The 19,860-nt window shown below is 42.8% G+C and overlaps 2 protein-coding genes across 3 annotated transcripts in view; one reads left to right on the top strand and one right to left on the bottom strand.

Moving 5' to 3' along the window:
- The window catches only part of MOB3B (MOB kinase activator 3B), a 107,227-nt gene extending 87,592 nt beyond the window's left edge, over nucleotides 1–19,635 (bottom strand). The window contains exon 1 of one of the 2 annotated variants that reach the window (XM_072860575.1): nucleotides 19,462–19,635. The gene's annotated coding sequence lies outside the window, so the exon portion shown is untranslated. Of the gene's footprint in view, nucleotides 1–19,034; nucleotides 19,165–19,461 lie in introns of those variants that run through there. The other variant, XM_072860577.1, reaches the window with a different exon arrangement.
- On the top strand, nucleotides 11,726–12,388 carry IFNK (interferon kappa). The gene has a single exon (XM_072860945.1). The coding sequence runs from the start codon at nucleotides 11,726–11,728 to the stop codon at nucleotides 12,386–12,388; it is 663 nt and encodes a 220-aa protein (XP_072717046.1).
- Nucleotides 19,636–19,860: the final 225 nt, after the last annotated feature.

Here is a 19,860-nt window from a genome sequence, read left to right as displayed (position 1 = left end):
ATCTTTGCGGATGAAATAACATCTCTACAAAGCAAAGGTGGCCCAAAACAAGGAGACAAGATGGGTAGAAAAAGCCGTAAAGCCAGAACAGCACTTTCCCTCCACTTATCAAAATACTCTTAATGGGCAATAATGCAAGGAAAAGCTTACCCTTTTAGCACCACAGAAATTTGATGCAGGTTACCCAGAAGTTACTTCTCTTCATCACCTTGCCAAGACACAAGAGTTTGTAGACAGCAAATGTGTTGTTAGTAACCAGAATTGTGCAACTACTTGTTTTCCTTTGACATGGAGGGCCCAGCTGACAACTCAAGGATTTTTTTAACGTCAGTTCCCAAACTGGTCAGTCCAGCGTACAGCTGTCCTGGTTGCCTGGGACCTAAATGCTGGTAAAAAATAAAGGCATCTTTCTAGCAGACCCAGCAGAGGAAGAAATAAATAAAGGAGAAGAGAAGTAACTACCAATACTGCTCTCTCCTCTCATCTCTCTCAGATGATGTACTTACTGGGCTGTCCTCTCACCTATCATCACTAACAGAATAGCACTGTCAAAGTGGTGACTGTCTTTTAAAAATTGGTCCCACTCAGTTTTGCTCCTAAGAGTTACCAAAGAAGACTTTGGACTGTGGGGGAATTCCAGACCCACACAAATGCTGTCCTACCAAACGACCTGTCTGCAGTGCAAACCAGAACCCTGCTCTGTTTACACCAGGGTCAATCCAGTCTGAAAAAAGATCATACTCCATTCTTGTTATAAAACACTTCTGCAGTCTTGAAGAGTACTACATACAGTACTAGGTTAAACTGAAATCTGTTCTGAGCTCAGCCAGGTATTAAAAGGGTTAAAATTTCTATTTCATAAAATTAATATCACATTTCACCTCTTCTTCTAATGTCCAAATTGTGAACAGAAAAATAGGTGTGATACTAACTGCACAGTAGCAGACAAGACTTTTATTTCAAGTAGAGGCTTTCAGACCCAGAAGTGCCTGTTTCAATTAAAAAATGCAGGACAACCAGAATAATTTTTACATTTTAAGCAATGACATAACAAGCAAGGAGTATAGTGTGGACTCCTTCTGCTCTTTTCTACCAGAAAGCCTGTCTGTCACTTTCTCAGCTGTGTCTACTGAATGAAAGTAATTCTCTTCCCTCGTCCTTAGATTACCATGGTATAAACAACAATGCCACTGCTGTGAGATTTTTTCTTATAGAACATTTCTAGTTTATTATTTTAACTTGATGTAGCATCACACGTAATCAAAACTGACACACCTGCCAAAACAGTGGTGCATCTCAGGGGTTTGCCTTGTAACACCTGTGGTTTGGGACCAGCAAGAGACATTTCAGTTGCTTCACGCTTTTGATATAGAGGTGTTGCTGTGCTCATTTTGGCTGGGGTAGAGTTAATTTTCTGCACAGCAGCTAGTATGGGGTTATGTTTTGGATTTGTGCTGAAAACAGCATTGATAACACACTGATGTTTCAGTTACTGCTGAGCAGCGCTTACACAGTCAAGGCCTTTTCTGCTTCTCACCCCACCTCACCAGCGAGGAGGCTGGGGGTGCACAAGAAGCTGGGAGGGGACACAGCTGGGATAGCTGACCAAAGGGCTATTCCATACCATATGGTATCACGCTCAGCATATAAAGCTGGGGAAGAAGAAAGAAAGGGGGGGGATGTTCAGAGTGATGGCGTTCGTCTTCCCAAGTAACCATTACGCGTGATGGAGCCCTGCTTTCCTGGAGATGGCTGAACACCGGCCTGCCCATGGGGAGGAGTGAATGAATTCCTTGTTTTGCTTTTCTTGCATGCGCGGCTTTTGCCTTACCTCTTAAACTGCCTTTATCTCAACCCACAAGTTTTCTCACTTTTACTCTTCTGATTCTCTCCCCCATCCCACCAGGGGGGAGTGAGGGAGTGGCTGCGTGGTGCTTAGTTGCCAGCTGGGGTTAAACCATGACAGTTGCACAGCAGATAAATCCTGCTGCATAAACAGCAGCCCAGCCCCATACTCATAATAAAAAACTTTTAGCCCTTTCAGTATGTTGTTACATGGTAGGTGTGTGTTGTACATCTGACAATAAAATACTGTTATTGGTTTGAATTCCTCTCTCTCCTCATCAGTACTAAGATTCTGTTATACATCTCTACAAAAGCAACAGTGGCATTTAGGAAAGGAGCTTTAGGAAAGTTTGTAGCTCTCAGGGTCTCCAGGTCAGGTTATTTTTCAGTCAATAAGAGTACTGGACTAAAAGGGGACTCATTCACTGGGCCTAGTTTTAGTTTTTCCAGGAAATCACCAATCTCTCCAGAAACTTGTTAACCTCACTGTTAGAAATAGGTGGGGGTTTGAGGCCCACAGCTGCTTTCTGCTTGCAGCATTCAACATCCACTCCAACTGCAGTGCGGATACACGTCCATACAGCTAATCTGAACCATGGTTCACAGAAGGTGACTACTAGGCCTCTGGAGTGAGGGTGTAGCGGTTTAGTCAGTGTCAATCACTGTGGAACTGGGACGAGTAACTTTATAGCATTGCAGTATGTTGTGGCAGTTTGCCATAGTACCTCTCCTTGCCTAACATGCAAATGTCCAGACAGAAACACAGTAACCTACACTCTTTATTCTATCAAGGGTTTTAAAGCTGTCATTCCTATAGGGTTTGAAATAAGCTTTACGGTGAACTGGTTCACAGTTTCGGCACATTAGAAGTTCCTGTGTTCAGATGCTGTCCAAAACACTGATCTGCCATGCGCTAGCCTGCTCAGTTGCCTGTTGTGTGTGCTGAGCAATTTCGAAATAAGCACTGGCACTGAAAGCCTAGACTACTTAATAACTGCACTGCATTAAAAGGCACATGCACCAGTTCACTAATTCCAGAAGTGATCTCCTTCCATATAGTCCAAACAATCTCTTATTGAGCAAAGAGGCCTCAGGACACCCAGCCAGCTCTTTCACAGACAGACTTCTGCAAAATCCTAAATAGCAAAACGCACAGTACAAATAGTTCTTCACTCTGGCGGCACAGTCTGCACAGCACATGAATTGAATGTCACTGGATTCATTGGGGATCTTCAAGCAGAAAGTCTGAACTATTTCTGATATAGTGTGAAGTGTGAGAATGGATGGTACCCCAAACACTCTTATGCACATGGCAGACAGGGAACAGATACAATCATATTTTCATGGAGCAACATGAGCCAGTCCCAACTCGGATCTGCCCTGCTGCAGGAACCTATGTGATCACACATTCCTGTCAAGGCTTATAAGAGCCTTCAACAACAACTTTGTTACTTGATAATCCATCAACCACAAAGAGAAGTGTCTGTGTGACCATTTAACATTTAATCCTTTAGCCAAGATTGTTACCAAGGCAGGCTGTCAGAACTGTTGGTAATGACTGTTTTCATGATGTGACCATCTCCCCAGTGGGAAACAAAGCTAATCTGAAAGACTAACATTTACCTGGAGGAAAAAAAAACCAAACAAACAAAAAAAAACCCAGCCACAAACAAGCAGAAGCTGGCATGGTTATTACTCCTGTTGTCAAACCAAGTCAATGTCAATACTCTCTGTCCTCACCATATTTCACATGTTCACAAAAAGTCCACTGCAACTACACTTGACAATAATGCTTAATTCCAAAGACATAATATCTATGTGTGTTATTAACTTTAAACAACTTTTTAAGGGAAAATATGTAATTCTATCTCTATTACACTTCTCAACCGATTTCCTAGAAACAAGACACTACACAGTCCAACTGTCTGTCTTGCTTCCCACGATAACTTTCTGAACCATCATCCACCTTCCATGATGTCTGAGAGAGCAGTTCAAACCTCAAAATAAATACCATCCTCTAGAGGAGGAGGACAAAATTAGCAGCTGGACAGGGATGAAACAAGCCTACTGACCTCACTAAGGAAAAACCTAATCACTCAGCACATGTGGAGTTGAAAATTAGTTACAGTATGTCCTCTGTCTTACCTTCTGAAAGCTTTGACAGAACACAAGGAGTTGGAGAATCAAGTGAAAGGAGGTCAGAAATCAGTCTTCATTAGCTCATGAAGTAAAATTTTAAAAATTATAAACACACCTGGCACATATAGTTGAGGGTTCACGTCACCATGTCTGGGCAATTCTGCATCACTACTCAGTTAGCAGTCTTCCTACAGTCATGCCACATTGTTCAAGACATTTCTCACAAGCAAACTGCCATGCTGAAATAAAAAGGATTTGTCAGCAATACAAAGAAGTTTTCATTACATCAGAACAGTGGTTGCCCTCCATCCGATGTAAATGACCAGAAATGCTCTGTTATTTGTTATTACGAGCATGATACAGAATAGCCTACAGAATCATTCTATGCGTATATTGTAAAGTGGAATAATATTAATTCACATTTGTAGCCTCTAATACTCACACAGGCTAAGATACAACACAGACTGATTTGTATGTGGCATCAACTTTGTAAGAGAGGTCTGTAGCACACATACAGTAGTCAAAAATCTCAGGTTAAATTGGTAAGGTAGCTTTTTATTAGTTTGGTTTTAGACAGTTTTGCTCTGTTCTACATTCTGCAGCCAATCTCAGGACTCAGTACTAGAAATGAGGAGCTGAGACACTCTGCAATATAGCTAATGTTTCCCTCTCCTGCAAAATGGGACTTGTGGATGTCATGATGAGACAAGATCACGTGACTACTTCAGGTTGCCTTCTACACAGCACAGGCTCCTAAACTCAGAATACCAGGTTTCCAGCCTCTTAGTGTCACATCTCCTTTTAAAAAGGTCTGAAGGCAAAGAGACCTGATCCAAATTGTCAACATCACTCTAAAAGCTAAGAAAATATTTTTTTTTTCCTCAGAGGCCTTACCATGGGAAATCAGCAAGATCAGATCATCCAAGCCCAAACATATCATCTCAGGTGATCTAAATGCTGCCTGCTGATGAAAGCAGGTACTGCTCCCATGCTAAAAGCCATGTTCTTCTGGTCCTACCAATGTGCCAGCACCAGCTCTACTCTGATTAGACAGTTCAAGGTAGAAAAGCAAGCAAAAAATCGTCCTTCTCCCCACCACCTCTCTTAGAGAAAGGGAAGGGGATTGGCACATTAGCTTCCCAAGCTGAAACAGTCCTGAGGCCAATCAGGAGAGAAACAGGACCAACTCTTTGGGTAGGAGCTAACTATTAGATCAATTTGGCTGTGTGTGGTAAAACTTCACCCTAAGCTCGACATCATCTGTGCCCTATTAGAGGCTTGCTCCCAAGAGTAATTTGACTGACAAAGATCTCTAAAAACACATGCAGCATGAAACATTTCCTGTGCAGCTGGGGGTAAACAAGTTGGCTGGGTGGAGCTTTCCCTATCACGTTTCTTGGATTCTGTGATTCAGGCCTAAGGGTTTTTCACATCTGAGAGAAGAAATATAGTGATGTTTGCACTCTTCCCAGAAAGAAAGAAATGCTGCTCAGCAGGAAAATCAAGTGAGTCTCTCTCCTGGAATCTAGTCTGGCATTTTGGTTTCTTATTTTACCACACAAACACACAATTTTAACAAGACCAGCACTGACTAGTACAAGTGAGAAAGCATTAGGAACCTTTTATCTCTTATCACTGTGGACATGCTTTCATGACTGCTATTTTATTGGCTGCCAAGATAACCCTTTTACAGACAGATGAACAATAATGCTAGTCTAACTGTTTATTACCATTGATTGCAAGCAGATGAGAACACTAGAGTCGCAAAAATCTAACACAAAGAGTCTGAGAGCACAGCCAGATGGAAATTCCCTTGGAAAGCTAAACAGCCTTTGTAGGGTATTCCACCTCTGCTTTTCTGGTAAGCTATGACCTCTCCATTTTCCCCATGGCAGATACTCCAATAAAGATCAATCTTTTCTTCTTATCCCTGCAAATGTTCCTTCACTTGTACAGCCCTCAGTAAAATGAATGAGGTGAGATGGGTACTTTATAAACACTTAGATGAGACTGTGGATTTCCTACTGGAATTGCTGGTCCCTAGCTGAGAGAAAATGACTGTAATTTGTTAGGGTGGGCAGAATCCAGCAGACCAACAGAGGCAAGGCTGCCACAGCTCCATGCCCCCAGGTCCCACCAGTAGTGAGGTGGAGCATGCATTCCCAGTAAGCACATACACATAAACACATGTACAGCACATATATATACATACACATGTCCAGATCAACACAGGCATACATACAGAGCAGTCACAGGAATACCAACAGCTTCTTCCGTTCCTCTCTCTTGCTAAGCAGGATGGAGGTCTGCTAGTGGGGATATATACGTATACACATATGTACAAAGTGCATCCTTCCAGCAGCTGGGCTTAGACACAGCATCTGCTCTGTAGCTGTCTCTGGATCCTGGCACCTGGACATATGGACCACCAAGTCTTCAGCCCCACTCCACTTGCTGGTATGGACCCCCTCACACACGTGCGTGCACACACATACAGAGCTCCACAGCAGATGACCAAGACTGCCTTGGTCCCCACAAAAGCCAGCCCCTCCTGTGGCTTTACCCTCAGAGACAGACACGCACATGGCTCTCAGACCACAATATCCACTCACTGGATAGTCTAGCTTGATAGTTGCTAGCAGTCACACGCTTTACCGCATGCCCTCACTCACTGCAGTCAGTGGCACCACAGACACACAGATCTCTGACCCCTGGTCTCAGTCCAGCTGCTGGCACTTAAGTCCACTCATTCTGGTCTCTCCAGTTGCTGGTACCAATGACACATGGGCCCTCCAACCTATGGTCTGACTCTAGGTGCTGGCACTTAGACCCCATACTAACACACCCCTACAGAATACAGTCCCTCACCCAGGAAAATACTTAGAAATGGAGTTTATTAAGAGAGGACATACTGCTGTTCACACGCAGGGGAAAACCAGAGAAATGTATTGACCAGCTGCTGTTTAAACATGACCAGTCCTTTTTATCCCTTCATCCCTCTATTTTCATATGCTTGTTCCTTCCCAAAACACCTAGACGCATGCCTTTCTCTACCTTTGGTTCCTCCCCTAAACATCCCACAATAGGTCCTGTGTAATCCTGAAGTGCTCTTCCTCTGCATCCCATAATATGTCCCCTATCTCTAGGCAGCAACCCTCAGGAAGTTCATAAAGTGCTCCAGCATTGACTCGCCTTGATGTGTTTCTCTCCCAGGCCATCGGGGTGAGGCTCCCCCAGGACAATCGTGCGAGGGGCCCTTCCTGCAAGTCCTTAATTTGGGTTCCTGCCTGCCACTGTGCCCCTGTGCTCCTCTGGGTTTGTAGAGATGGGCTTTTGTTGGGCTGATGGCTCGTGTGATGGGGCTGGGAGCAGCTGAGGCAAGTGTTATTCAGGCTCCTGCACCTGCCAATCTCTCTCTGTGCTACATTGTGGGGTGCAGACAAGTTTTTATCTTATAAACTAACAGAGTTTATCACCATTACTTCTTAAGCAAGCAAACAGGGCAATACTGAGTGAAACAAAGACAATCCAGAAATTAAAGAAGCCTCCCTCTCAGAAATTAGGGTAATCCTGATTCAAAACTGATTTGCATTTATCAGGCCTCAGCCTTTTTTTTTTTTCCTTTTCTTCAGCATTACTCACAATGCTTCCACTAGACAACCTTGACACAGAGCCCGCGTAAAGCTGTATAACACTCCCAAGGCATGTAGTAACTAGGTGTATCTACCTGGTAAAGATGCAGTTAAAATACAGGAAAACTAAAGGGCACTTTGAACCTAGGCATCCCCTAGGTTAATTCAAATCTGGGATCTCAGTTCCATTCAGTTGACTCCTACTCCTTTGTACTAGACCTGTTGCATTAGCTTTGACCTCTGAATTTTGTTTTCAGCTCCCACCTGAGCCCCAAAATTTTCATGTCCTCAGCTGCTTTGGCACAAAATGGGATCCAAAGTCCAAGAAAAGTTCTTTAGCCTTCACTGAAGCATGACAGCCTATGTGACTACAACAACATGACACGTTGATGCTCACACTTGTTACAGATATACAAAATCTGTAATGGAGTGATTTTTTACATTATTATTATTTTTTTAAAAAACAACAACCAAACACCTCCTATCTCACTAGAGACAAAGTGGTTCTTCCAGCGATTCTGGGTCCCTTGACCAAACTCCAGAGAGCTGTTTAAGAGGAAAGAATGTAATGCCAAGCTTAGAAAAACCTGAAGCACTGAAACAAGAGCACAGATTCATAGCTCCTGATTTGCTCATTCAAGCTGTTCTTCTCATTCCTACAGGGAAAGTATTTCCATGTTTGCAGGAACAGCCAGCAATGGGTTAAGAAAGGGTCAGTGTGAGAACATTGGTATTAGGGTGGATGGTTTGCACTACAAGGTAGAATATATATATCACTTCTTCCTCTCTGTGTTTCCAGGGAAGGAGAGTTTTAATTTAGAAGACGGTAATCCTCATGTGGGTAAAACAGATGTCCTCAAAGTAGGAGAGTTACATACAGTATTGTGTAGAGACAACTCAGCTTCCCTGGGAAGCAACCATCTTTACTTGTCCCTAGATAAGCAGCACAAAGCCAACAGGTCTCTGATCCCTAATGATGGCCAAAAGGTTCTTCCACAATTAATATATTCTCTCTTTTACCATCTACAATCAGCTCATCTAGAAGTGACTGTGAATGGGTTTTCCCTTGTTGCTGCCTTTTTTTGTTTCCCCCCTAAGAAAATTTCCTCAGTTTCTCCAGTAACAGATAAAAGACTCTTAATTATTGCTTAATCTCCCCTTTAAATTTTAGTATTTTTTCACAACATCCAAATAGCTCATGGATCACCTATGAAATCACAATGGAAGGAAACAAGCGATGACTGGGGATGCGACTCTGCTCTCCAGTGTGTAAACCGAATAAAACTGTTTTAACAGTGAATCAGATCCAGCTTTGCCATGCAACACTAAACTGTTTTTCATGTTGCTTTAGTAGATGAAAGGAATGGGCCTCACCTGATTTAAATTGATGTTGTTCCATTTAATGCAACAGCGCTATCCAAATATACACCAAATTGAAATTTTGTCCTGAGATTTTTACTGCAACGAGTGAGCCAAATTACAGGTGAGATGAATTAGCATTTAGTTCTGAACTAAACTATCAAAATCGTGGCCAGACATTAAAACCGTGTTCCCAATGATAAAGCTTCTGGATCAGACTCTGATCTCTCTGGCATTACTGTATAGACATTCTTAATGTGATTACTCTAGCTGTAACCTAGACATGGATCTGATGTGAATTATTCTCATATAATGCCTTGAGTGAACCCATTTCAGCTCAGCATACATAACTAATCTCTCACTATACACTTCCAGCCATGCATCAAGATCTGATTCAGCCTGCTACTTATTTCTGTTCTGCTCAGTCAAGTGTATTAAAGCCAGAATTTTCTGACACTATAACCTCCTCAGTCAAAAAAAGAAAAGCTTTCCTGCTTTTTTTAACATTAACTTTGTGTCAGTGTAAAAAAAAGTCAGAGGAACATATTTGCTGCTGCTTTAGACTGTGCGTAACGACTAGTAAATGCATCCTGTGTCCTGAGATCTTTTGTGATCGATCCAATTTCAGGAGAACTCAGTCATGCCTCTATTACAAGCTTCAGTAACCTTTTATTACACTAAATTTCAATTAGATATTCTGATCTTTCTAACACTACATGTTAACATTACATGCTAATTACAGTTTAGCTTAAATCATTTCGATACAGGCACAGACTTCAAAAAAATATATAACAAAGGCAATGACTCCAACTAAGTTTAGATCCCTTACACACTAGATGTCATACATATCTTAAATGTGCTAAGGAATACAAACAGATATAGCAAACAAAGAGCAAGAGAAATGTAATAATGCTGTCTTTAAAAAAAATCTAAGAACTGAAAGAGAAAGTAATTCAATGTCACACCAAAAGGCATCTGTGGCAAATCCATGCATCAAATCTACCATAGCCTTCTTGATGCTCTGTCCAGTCTTTCAAACACAAAACCATCCTCCCCACAATTTCATTCATAAATTAACTTCTCTGAAGATCTCTGGGTGTAGATAATTTATGACAATATCACAATATTACTACAGCATTAGCATCAGCAGTAGCAAACCAAGAATAATAAACACAGGAGCATTAATATATTAGTAGGGTCCTACAGTATAACTGGTGAAGTCATCCTGTGGCTTGCTAAAGAAACTGCTTATCCATAGCAATCTTTCAGTCTGCCACATTACAACAGGTCCTCCCAAGCATCAACAGGATTTTTTTTTTTTAACAAAATACTTTATAATCTCAAGAGCATCCAGGAGTTCCTTTGATGCTGACATCAAACATTCCTGAGCTTCAACGTTTTCCATATTCTTTTTCAAATATCCCTGTAATTATGCAAGCTGAATTACGTAAGGGCACATCCCCTGGCTTTCTAAACTCTGTACACTTCAGTGACCAAATCACTTTGGTTCACATATAGATTTAGCAATCCTTAAAGATTCCCACAAGAAGAGAAGCAAATCTGCCTGCCAAATGCCTTGTAACTTTTGCTTATCTTAATATTCAACCCAGTCTTCCTTTTCAATCACCAGTGAGTTCTCATATTGTGATTACAGGAACCAGTTAAAAGGGCTAGTACTGCACTAGAGGAAGCCAGCAGTACCTAGAAACATGGCACTTTGCTAGTGCATATTCAGGAACCAACCAAGCACTTTCATTTCAAGCCACAGTGCTTACGTAGCACTATCGCAGAACTGTCATCACAAAAGGCTGAGACTGTTTTGGGCACTTAAGATTAACATGCCGGTGGCTACCTGCAGTCCTACTACAAGCTGGTCCAAAGACTTCATATTCAGAGAAGTACACTGGCCAGACACTGGGACACACATTCCAGCATTACACTGGCTAGGGTGGTCCTGAAGATAGCACATTTTGCTACCAACATGAGTAATTCAGTCTCTTTGAGACCTTGTCTTCACAGGAGGAGGCTTTACCACAGAAGTTTTCTTACTCTGAAATGGAAGGAATTCCTCTTCTTTACGTAAAAGCATGCCTGCCTTTACGGCTCTAAAAATTTAGGCTGATTCATCAAGTGATTAAGTAGAAGAAAGCTTCTCTGAGCAGCGAATGATTAGAGATTTTGGAGAAAAGGCATCTGTTTTAAGAGTTGTATATACTTCTTTTTTTGCCAACAAAGTGATAGCAACATATGCCCCTAATGAGTCAATGTTTGTGTCAACAACAGGGTTATTTTGCTAATAAAGTTTAAGCCACTCCCCAAACAAAACAATTTGTCCTACCAAAAAAGACATTTGTTTTTAAATCAATAAAATTACATTTTACTTAGAGCGCATATCTGCATTATCTGTTAGCTGGGGATGTGACTCTTTTTCACAGTCTTGGCCAACTTAAGCATAAAAGTAAAATTTCTCAGCATAAAGCAAAGCTGCCTGTTCTAGTAAGAATATGAGAAGATGAAATGCCCTTACCAGATTCTAACCTCCTAATCTGTTCATGTTCTCTGACTGACCAGATTGACTCACTTACTCTTTTTTCAATTAAATACAGTCAAAGCAGAAATGAGCAAACCTTTACAACTGTTTGAAACTGAAATCAACAGTGAACCCTGGCAGGATCACAGCTGATAAAAATGTAATTCCTACAAAATGAGTAATACTCAGCAAGTCATACAGAGGAAATAAATTCAGAGACATGAAAGAAAAGCATGTGAGCACAGACAAGACAACCAAGAAACTGCAAGTTTACGGATCTGCAAAAAGGCAAGGAAATAGTGCTGACTACTTCATCAGCATGAACATCTTGCTTCAGAGAAGTTTACTACGAGTTTGCATTACATTGGCATTGTACATCAAACTCTCGCATCCAGTTTGCCTTTTCCAAAGAACCAAAGTGAACTACCACAACATGAACTTTCTGTGCAAAATGGGTGGCTATTTTTCTCAGCAATGTCTTAGCGAAACAACTGATTTCAGATTCCCCATGGAGATTACCAAGGTCACACAGAAGAACGTCACAATGATCATCTATGAGATCCTCCAACAGATCTTCCAACTATTTAGCAAAAATCTTCCTGATGGTGCTTGGAATACAGAAATTCAGAAATTTCAAAATGGAATTCATCAGCAAATTGAAGAATTAGAGATATGTTTGTCAGAAGAGCTATCAAAAGCAAGAAACAGCTTTCAAACATGGATCCTAAAAAGCACTATATTCAGCGTGAAAAAGTACTTCCAAAGAATCACCAATTTCCTCAAAGATAAGCAATACAGCCACTGTTCCTGGGAAGCAGTCCAAATGGAATTGAGAACATGCCTTATATTTTTTGACAGTCTTATGAAAAAACACACGTCATAAAGAGGTAACATCTTCTATTTTTGGATTCTTTGTAAGAATCTGATAATTTTTCCCTTTTTGATAGGTTTTTAATTTCCACATTTTAATAATTTTCAAATTCATAATTGGGGCTTGTTTTCAAAAAGCATTCAGTGCTCTAACTTAAACACGTAGAATACTCAAGTGAAGGGGCACTTTGTATCACCACTTCTGTAGAAGATAAGCTCTTTAAAAAACAAGTGGATATTGCTCCTCTGTATTCTCTCTTTGCACTATAAAAAAGTTTTGTGGTCTTTCCACAGAATATGCCAATTGTTTTACAGCCTGAAACTCTTGCATTTGGACACTGCACAGATTTTACTTTTGCATCACTTCACTAATGCAGAAAAAAGTACAAGATGCAGACATGCATAAGGAAGACAGACCTTCCTGGAGTCCTGTATGCTACAAAGATCTTAATTTACAAAACAGATGAGAATTTAACCTGGCTTGGACCTCTTTAAACTCAAAAATAATGATGGGTAGACCTTCTGAGGTAGAAAAGTCAATCCCCAGCTTTGATCCTTATTTTGCAAGTAGACACATCTCTATATCCTATGGGGATGTAAAATCCATCTTTCTATACAGCATATTCAATAACTGCAGAATACTCAAAAACTGCAGGATGGATTTTTAGGATATGTTGGTTCACAACACTATATAAAATATGTATCTGTTCTATCTGCTTTGAGTTCACAAGCAGACAAGATTAATCTGAAAATACTTACTATGTGGACACAGATGTAAATAAATTTCTTCCACTCCTCTCCCACCTTTCTTTCCCTTGTACAGGCAGAGCCAAGCAGTGCTTCAAGTCACCATCTTCATCAGTTTAACTGGTACTCAAGAGACCTTGAATACCCTTGGTCTCAGTACCACTCCCGATACATTAGAAGACTGGATGAGTTCTGACATGGATTTTTTCCCACCTCAGATTGCTAGGCATATCTGATTCCTAAAATATGTTTATCATAAATGGAATATGTTGGATTGGAATGTAAGAGGAAAAGAGTTACAATATTTCTGTGACTATATGGGACTGGGGAAGAAAAAGAGAATATTCTGAAGAGAAAAATTTCAATATGCTGTTATCATTACCTGAGGACAGAGTCTCAACATTTTGCCTGAGAAGTCTGAGGGCTGGACAGCAACTTTAGTGCCATGTCTTTTCTTTATTTAATTGGAATATATATACCAAAATGTCTTTGCACTTTGGGGGGGGGGGTGGAGGAGGCACCTAATTCTGGCTGTAGCTATGTTAATGGAATGGTATTATTATTCCTGGGAATTAGACATTGAGCTAAGGAGATCAAGCCCACTCACTTCACTTTCTCATGCTCCTATTTTACAGAAACAGGGGGAGGAGAGAATGGGTTTCAGACTCCTAAATGTAAGTCTACTTTCAATCACCAATGTAAGAGCTCAGTTCTTTAACTGGTTGTATAGGGAGCATAAGATCAATTTGGCACATAGTTAATGTTAAACTCCCAACAACCTCATTAATCAATCTCTGGAATCTCTGTTTTGTTAAGCACTTTGCAGCTACGTTGACACCATAGTGATGTTTGATGGCAGCAAAATATATTCAAGCACATTTAATTCTGATTTTTTTTTTTTTTTAATTTGCTGCTTTTAATGGATGGTTACTGTGGGGAATTAATACAGCCCAATTTTGGATACCCAACTAAAGGAAGTGGCTGAACTGAAGCCCATAAACTTGAGGTTTCCCCATGCATAATGCATCATGCAAGGATGATGTCAAGTTGTACCTATGTACCTAGATCTATGCTGGACATACTTCTCTTTGCTCAAATCTGCACTTGGATTCAGTCTCTGAAAAGCCAAGAGTCGGCACAGACTTCAAGCAGATATGACTGGACACAACCTACTAAAATCCATGAAGTCTTCATAGGATCACAGTGTATTTTGGCTAGGTAATGACAGCACCATGAGCAAAAGCCCATCCCTGGACAATGTGGAAACATTCGCTTCCTTCATCTGCTCTTCTGGGGAGGTGCTTTGATGAATCTAAAGCAGATATGCCTATTAACTCATGCATGCTTTACTGTCAATTGCGATCCACATTTCAGGATGCAGGGGTTTTTTTTAAGGGGGAAATAGAGAGGTTGTAAAGCCATACACTCATTAGGTGGTAATTTGGGGTATCCAGGTAAGCTTAACTGACTGATGTCATCTAAGCATTTACAGGGAACAGGTGTTTAAGAACTGTCTATGCTAGCTTTCTGCAAAAAAACCCTTTGCTTTTACAAGTTAAAGTTAATTATATCTTACAGAAGAAAAAAGAAATTATTGTAGACAATACTATTTTCACATTTCCTGTCTCAAATTCAGTGTTAACCCTCAATGAGGATACATACGCAACTTTCCATTCCTGTGGAAAGAGCTGCACTGTCCAAGACTGAATATGGTCAAGTAACTTTAAACAATCTTTAACAAAGAAAGTCAAATAACTTTAGATCTTGACCTTTTTCCTTACAGGAGTATTTAGAAAGGAATTACTGTACTTTTCTATGAAAAATTCTAGACTACTGTTGTTACATGTAGCTTTTACAATAAAACTTTTTGTAACTTTTGTAACTTGTTATGATTACTGTAACTGGAGACCCAAAGATACAAAAACATGTCTATTTGTTCAAGTTTTTTTAGATTGTTGGTTTTGATACCACTGTGGATACACACCACTTCAATGGCTACCTTATCAAGCACTCTATTAGCATGTCAGTGGGTACTTCCATATGAGAACAAAGGGAAAAAAGACAGTAAAATGAGAAAGTAAAAATGGTATTCTAAGACTCTTAGAATTAGTACAGAGATTCAAAGTCACTTAAAATTTCTTTTAAGAAAAAATTTGACTACGTTTCAAGATCTTCTGACTGGACAGTTTCTTGACTATTTTCCTGGGTAAAAGAAGAAAAAGTGGAAGTCCCAATTCTTCAGGGAAGCACCATCTGAAATGTTCAGTGCTAGCATTTGTACCACATTGCACTGGTCAATGAAAGGTTGGATCACTTTTAAACATAGACAGTTGTGAGATGGAAAAGACAAACTGCAGTTCTCCCAAGATTTAGAGCTGGAGTAAGGAATGCATGACCAAAGGGTGAGAAATAAAATGGAACTTCACTTCTTACAGCCCTCAGCCACACTTCTTTGGTTTCAGCACACTGAGAGTACTACCCAGTCACGGGCTGGTGTCAAGCCTCCTCAAGCTGTTTTATATGCCTGTTCAGTACTCCCTCCAGTCCTTGATTTAGAGACTGCACTCATCTATCTGCTAGCATTTGTTTTAGAACTTCAGAGCTGCATAATGATGACAGGTATATTTTTATTTTTTGTACCCCCAAATGGTAATAAGTATAAAATTACAAAAACAAGAATCCAAACCTAATGCTCACTACAGTGGGGAAACTTGTTTTTAAGACGGGAGAGGTCCTCTATTACCAATTACCTGGATATACTGCATGTTACTAGCCACAGAATTTGCTACATTCTTTCTGGATTAAAAACTTGCATCTTTTGATAGCCTGAGGGTATGTTCACTCTTCACACAAAAATAGAAAATCCTTTTTTTCCTGATTGTATTGGTGTGGTAAGGAAACACCCTCAGCAGCAAAAGTGGCAGGTATTTTAAATTAAATCTGAACACAGATTTCCTAGATCAAACAGATCTTGGAAAGCCTTGACTGAAGAGCCCCCTGCTCTTAAAAAGTGTGTTCCCATGAAGCTATTTGGTTAGCCTAAGTCCCTTTTTATCTTTTTGGGGTAAATCGAACTAAAATTATGGTTCACAAGACACAATGACCCAATTTTATACCCTCGCTTCCTCCTTCCCACTTTTCAATCCCACATTCTTGTCCTGCTCTAACACCTCTTGAACCTTTTCCTGAGCTCACCAGACCAACAGGAAATTATCCAAACAAAACAAACAAACAAACAAAATCCATGCTTTTGTTTCAAGGTAAAGATTTAAAGTAAAGCAGGGAAGAATGCCCACTACATATGAGAACCAGCACAAAAGAGAAAGGGGAATGTGGCAGCAAGACTGCATAACAACCACAGGAGAACAGTGAGCAAAACCTCCTCTTCTGTTGTTAGCTGGTCCAAACTCCTTTAAAAGAACCTCTCAGTTACTCTGTGTACAACTGACCATTAGATCTTCAGCCATACCCACAGTTCATTTTTAAGCGTTTTTCCTGTAATATTCTAATGTGCCAATTACCCATCACCAAAGAAGCTTACTGCAGTAGTACACTGGTAATTTCTCTGGAAGTAAATTTAATTGTACAGTGGTTAGCATTAAAATTCCAGTTATATCTTACTAATTTCAGCTTTCTATCTCCATCTGACCCAGACCGGCCTAAGTCCTTGGCTCAGAAGAGGCTCACAAGACTGTCAAAGGTACTACTGAAGCATCTAATCCTGAGATAATATCCTAAAACAGAAAAATGAAAATAACATTGTGTTTTGTCTATAAACTATTCCATCTGAGATCTCAGTTTACCTGGCTCATGATAAAGACTGAATATTCAACAAAGAACAGTACTAAGTTTTTCTTGTAACTTTTTTAAACAATTGCTATTCCAAATGACTCTATGATCCATGTTCCCAGGGCACTGGGCCCTCTCTGCTTCTCTTAGTTTCTGTTCCAGAACAAGAGTACCTTCCTCAGGGAACTCAAACGATGCTGGGTACTTTGCTGGCAGTTGATAAAGAAACATTTACCGTGACAGAAGCATCAGCAAAGGAGCTAAAGTGATTTGGTCCAGTCCCAAGTTTCACATCACTTACTAATGCACTCTAAGCAGCACCAGCTACTACACCAACACTGTGGCAAACAGCATTAAATCATCATTCCAAGCTGCTTGATGCCAAACAACATCATGCTATTCTGCATCCATCTCCTTTTGCTCTTTAGCACTTGCCGGACCTCAGTATTGCTTGATTGTACCCTGTCTACCTTGTGTTTTTTTTCTTTCTACCCTACCCCCCTCTTTGAGATGTGCATACTCTCTGTTACAAAAGAACAGTTTCTCCTTTTTTTGTGCCAGGAACGCTGTTCTCTCTACCCCACAGAGTGGAGAAGCAAAACTGTCACAAATGTTGGTCCACTCAGAAGAGTCTGCAAATCTTAAAATAACATGTTTTGCTATGGTGGAAGAGGGGGAAACAGGCTCCCTGTCTACCTACTACAGAGCATCTGGCCCATAAACTCTCCAGTCTGAGAAGAATGTCTGGAAGATTTTCTCCTGAGTATCCCTCATTATATACAAATTATATCTATGTGTAAAAACACAATTAAATGGCTTGGAGAACAGAAACAATCCTGTTGTCTATATAAGAAGTCACTGCAATCTAAGCAAGCGTGGGAAGGATCCTCAACCACCCTTTACCTGTCTGATTATCATACAGGTAACCTGTTCTTGCTCCAAACTTGGTTTAGGACACACCTCTGCATCACTCGGAACATTTTGTTTATGAGAGCTGCCCACAGCCAGCCCCAGAACAGGTTGATCTGACCACCGTGTGGGAGCAAGAAGGCCTCTACATCTTCAAATGCCAGCTAGTAGCAGTCTTGCCAGAAGACAGACAGATGATCTGCAGGGTCAATCAGCTGCAAGCAGGACTCTCCAGGAGCCCCTGCCAAGCAGGACTGCTCCATGCTTGCATTGCAGCTGTCCTCTTTTAAGCCAACAGTGGGTACCTCTAGAGTTTGCTGGTCCTCACACTGGCAATTACTCATTTCTGCATAACAAGTCCTCGCTCAGCCTCTGAGACCAGCTGTCAGGTTGTTGCATCATGATGCTGCAAAGACTTGCAGAGATTTCAAATCCCGTGTTCCACCGGTGAACAAGGAGTTTAACACAAACCATTTTTCACTGAGCAACCTTGCAAACTAAAAGCAAAATCCGGCACCCTGAGCCTGTCTCTCCACAACTAAAAGACCTGGCAGATCAGTTGCAGGGCAGGCTTCTTGAGACACTAACTTCATCCTCAACATTAAAAGAACTGCAGCAAAATTGCTGTTTTTAACAGGCTCTGCCTCAGCATTTGCCATAACAGAAGACAAACTCCCAGCCCATCGTGCTGAGGGTCCCATCCCTTTGCTCAACACGAGTACAACAGGACCAGCAGGCAGGGCTCTGGATCTCACTTCCCCGCATCACAGCATGGTGCAGAAAGGCAGCAGGACGAGTGGGCTGGGAGGGGGACACCATACTGGGTTTAAATAAATAGGGTGGAGAGGGAAAGACAATCCAAACCCAAGTCTGACGACTACTTGCCTCCTCCTTTCTCTCTTTAATATGAGTGCACCCTCGCCCGCCCGATGCCTGACACAGCGGGCAGCAGCAGCCCCCCCACACCCTGCCCAGGTGTGGCTTGATCCCGCCAGCTTTCAGGCATGCACCGTGCAGCAACAGGTCCACAGAGCCAGCAAGCAGCTCCCTGAGCAAGACCGAGCAAACCCCTGGAGCTCTGGAGGAAAGCACGCAGCGACCTACCTTTCGGACACAGGGTGAGGAGGGGAAAAACAAACAAGCAAAAAGAAAGAAAATCCCTAAAGAAAATGCACCTTTCCACAGGCTTCAGGCCAGTCGGCTGCTGTACCTACGCAGTGCTAGTGACGGGGAGCCAAGCGTCCCTCACAGGGACCGTCTGGTCCTCATACGGCGCCCACCTGCCGTTTCGGCCGGGACAGGGGGCGGGTTCCCCCCGCCGCCACCTCCCGAAACAGGAGGCCCCGGGCTGGCGGCGCACAGCCGTCCCGGGGGAGCGGGAGACCCTCCCCGGCGGGGGCGGGCACTGGCCGGGCCCCCGCGTTTGGCAGGTGTGGGCCTCCCCCCCCCCCGAGCTGGGAGGAGCTGGGGGCTGGGGGGGGACACCTCCAGTTGGGCTGAGCGGGATGGGGAACGGGCGGGCGGCCGGAGCGCTGGGAGCGCGTCCCAGTCGGCGACCCCCTCACAGCGGGAAGTTCGTGGGGCGGCGGGACCGACCTCTTCCCTCACAGGGACCGACCCGACCCGCCGCCCCCGCCTTACCTCCGCCTCTCCGGGCGCCGCCGCCCGCCCAGGTGCCTTCCTCGCCGGACAGCCAGGGCAAGGACGCGACGGCCCCGCGCGGCCCCTCCGCGCACCACGAGCCCCGGCAGCGGCCGGGCGCTGCCCACCGCCAGGCCCGCGCCCCCCGGCCCCGGGCTCCCGCCGCGCGGCCCCACACGCTCGGCGCGGCCCTCGGTGGAGGCCGCCCCCTGGCGGGCGCGGAGCGGCCAGCGGCGGTAGCGGCCGAAATGGCGGCGCTGCCCCCCCGCCTGCCGGCCGGCCGGCCCCGCCGCGGCACCGGTGCCCGCCCTCCGGGGAACGCCCCGCCGGGCTCGGGGGCGGGGGGCGCAGCCCCGGCGGCGGCTCCCGTCAGCTCCCAGGGCGCCCCGAGGCCTCCCA

The sequence above is a fragment of the Ciconia boyciana genome, chromosome 4 (genome assembly GCF_034638445.1).
Source record: "Ciconia boyciana chromosome 4, ASM3463844v1, whole genome shotgun sequence".
Taxonomy (NCBI): Eukaryota; Metazoa; Chordata; class Aves; order Ciconiiformes; family Ciconiidae; genus Ciconia; species Ciconia boyciana.
The sequence above is the reverse complement of the archived record's forward strand: the minus strand, read 5'-3'. Positions and strand labels throughout refer to the sequence as shown.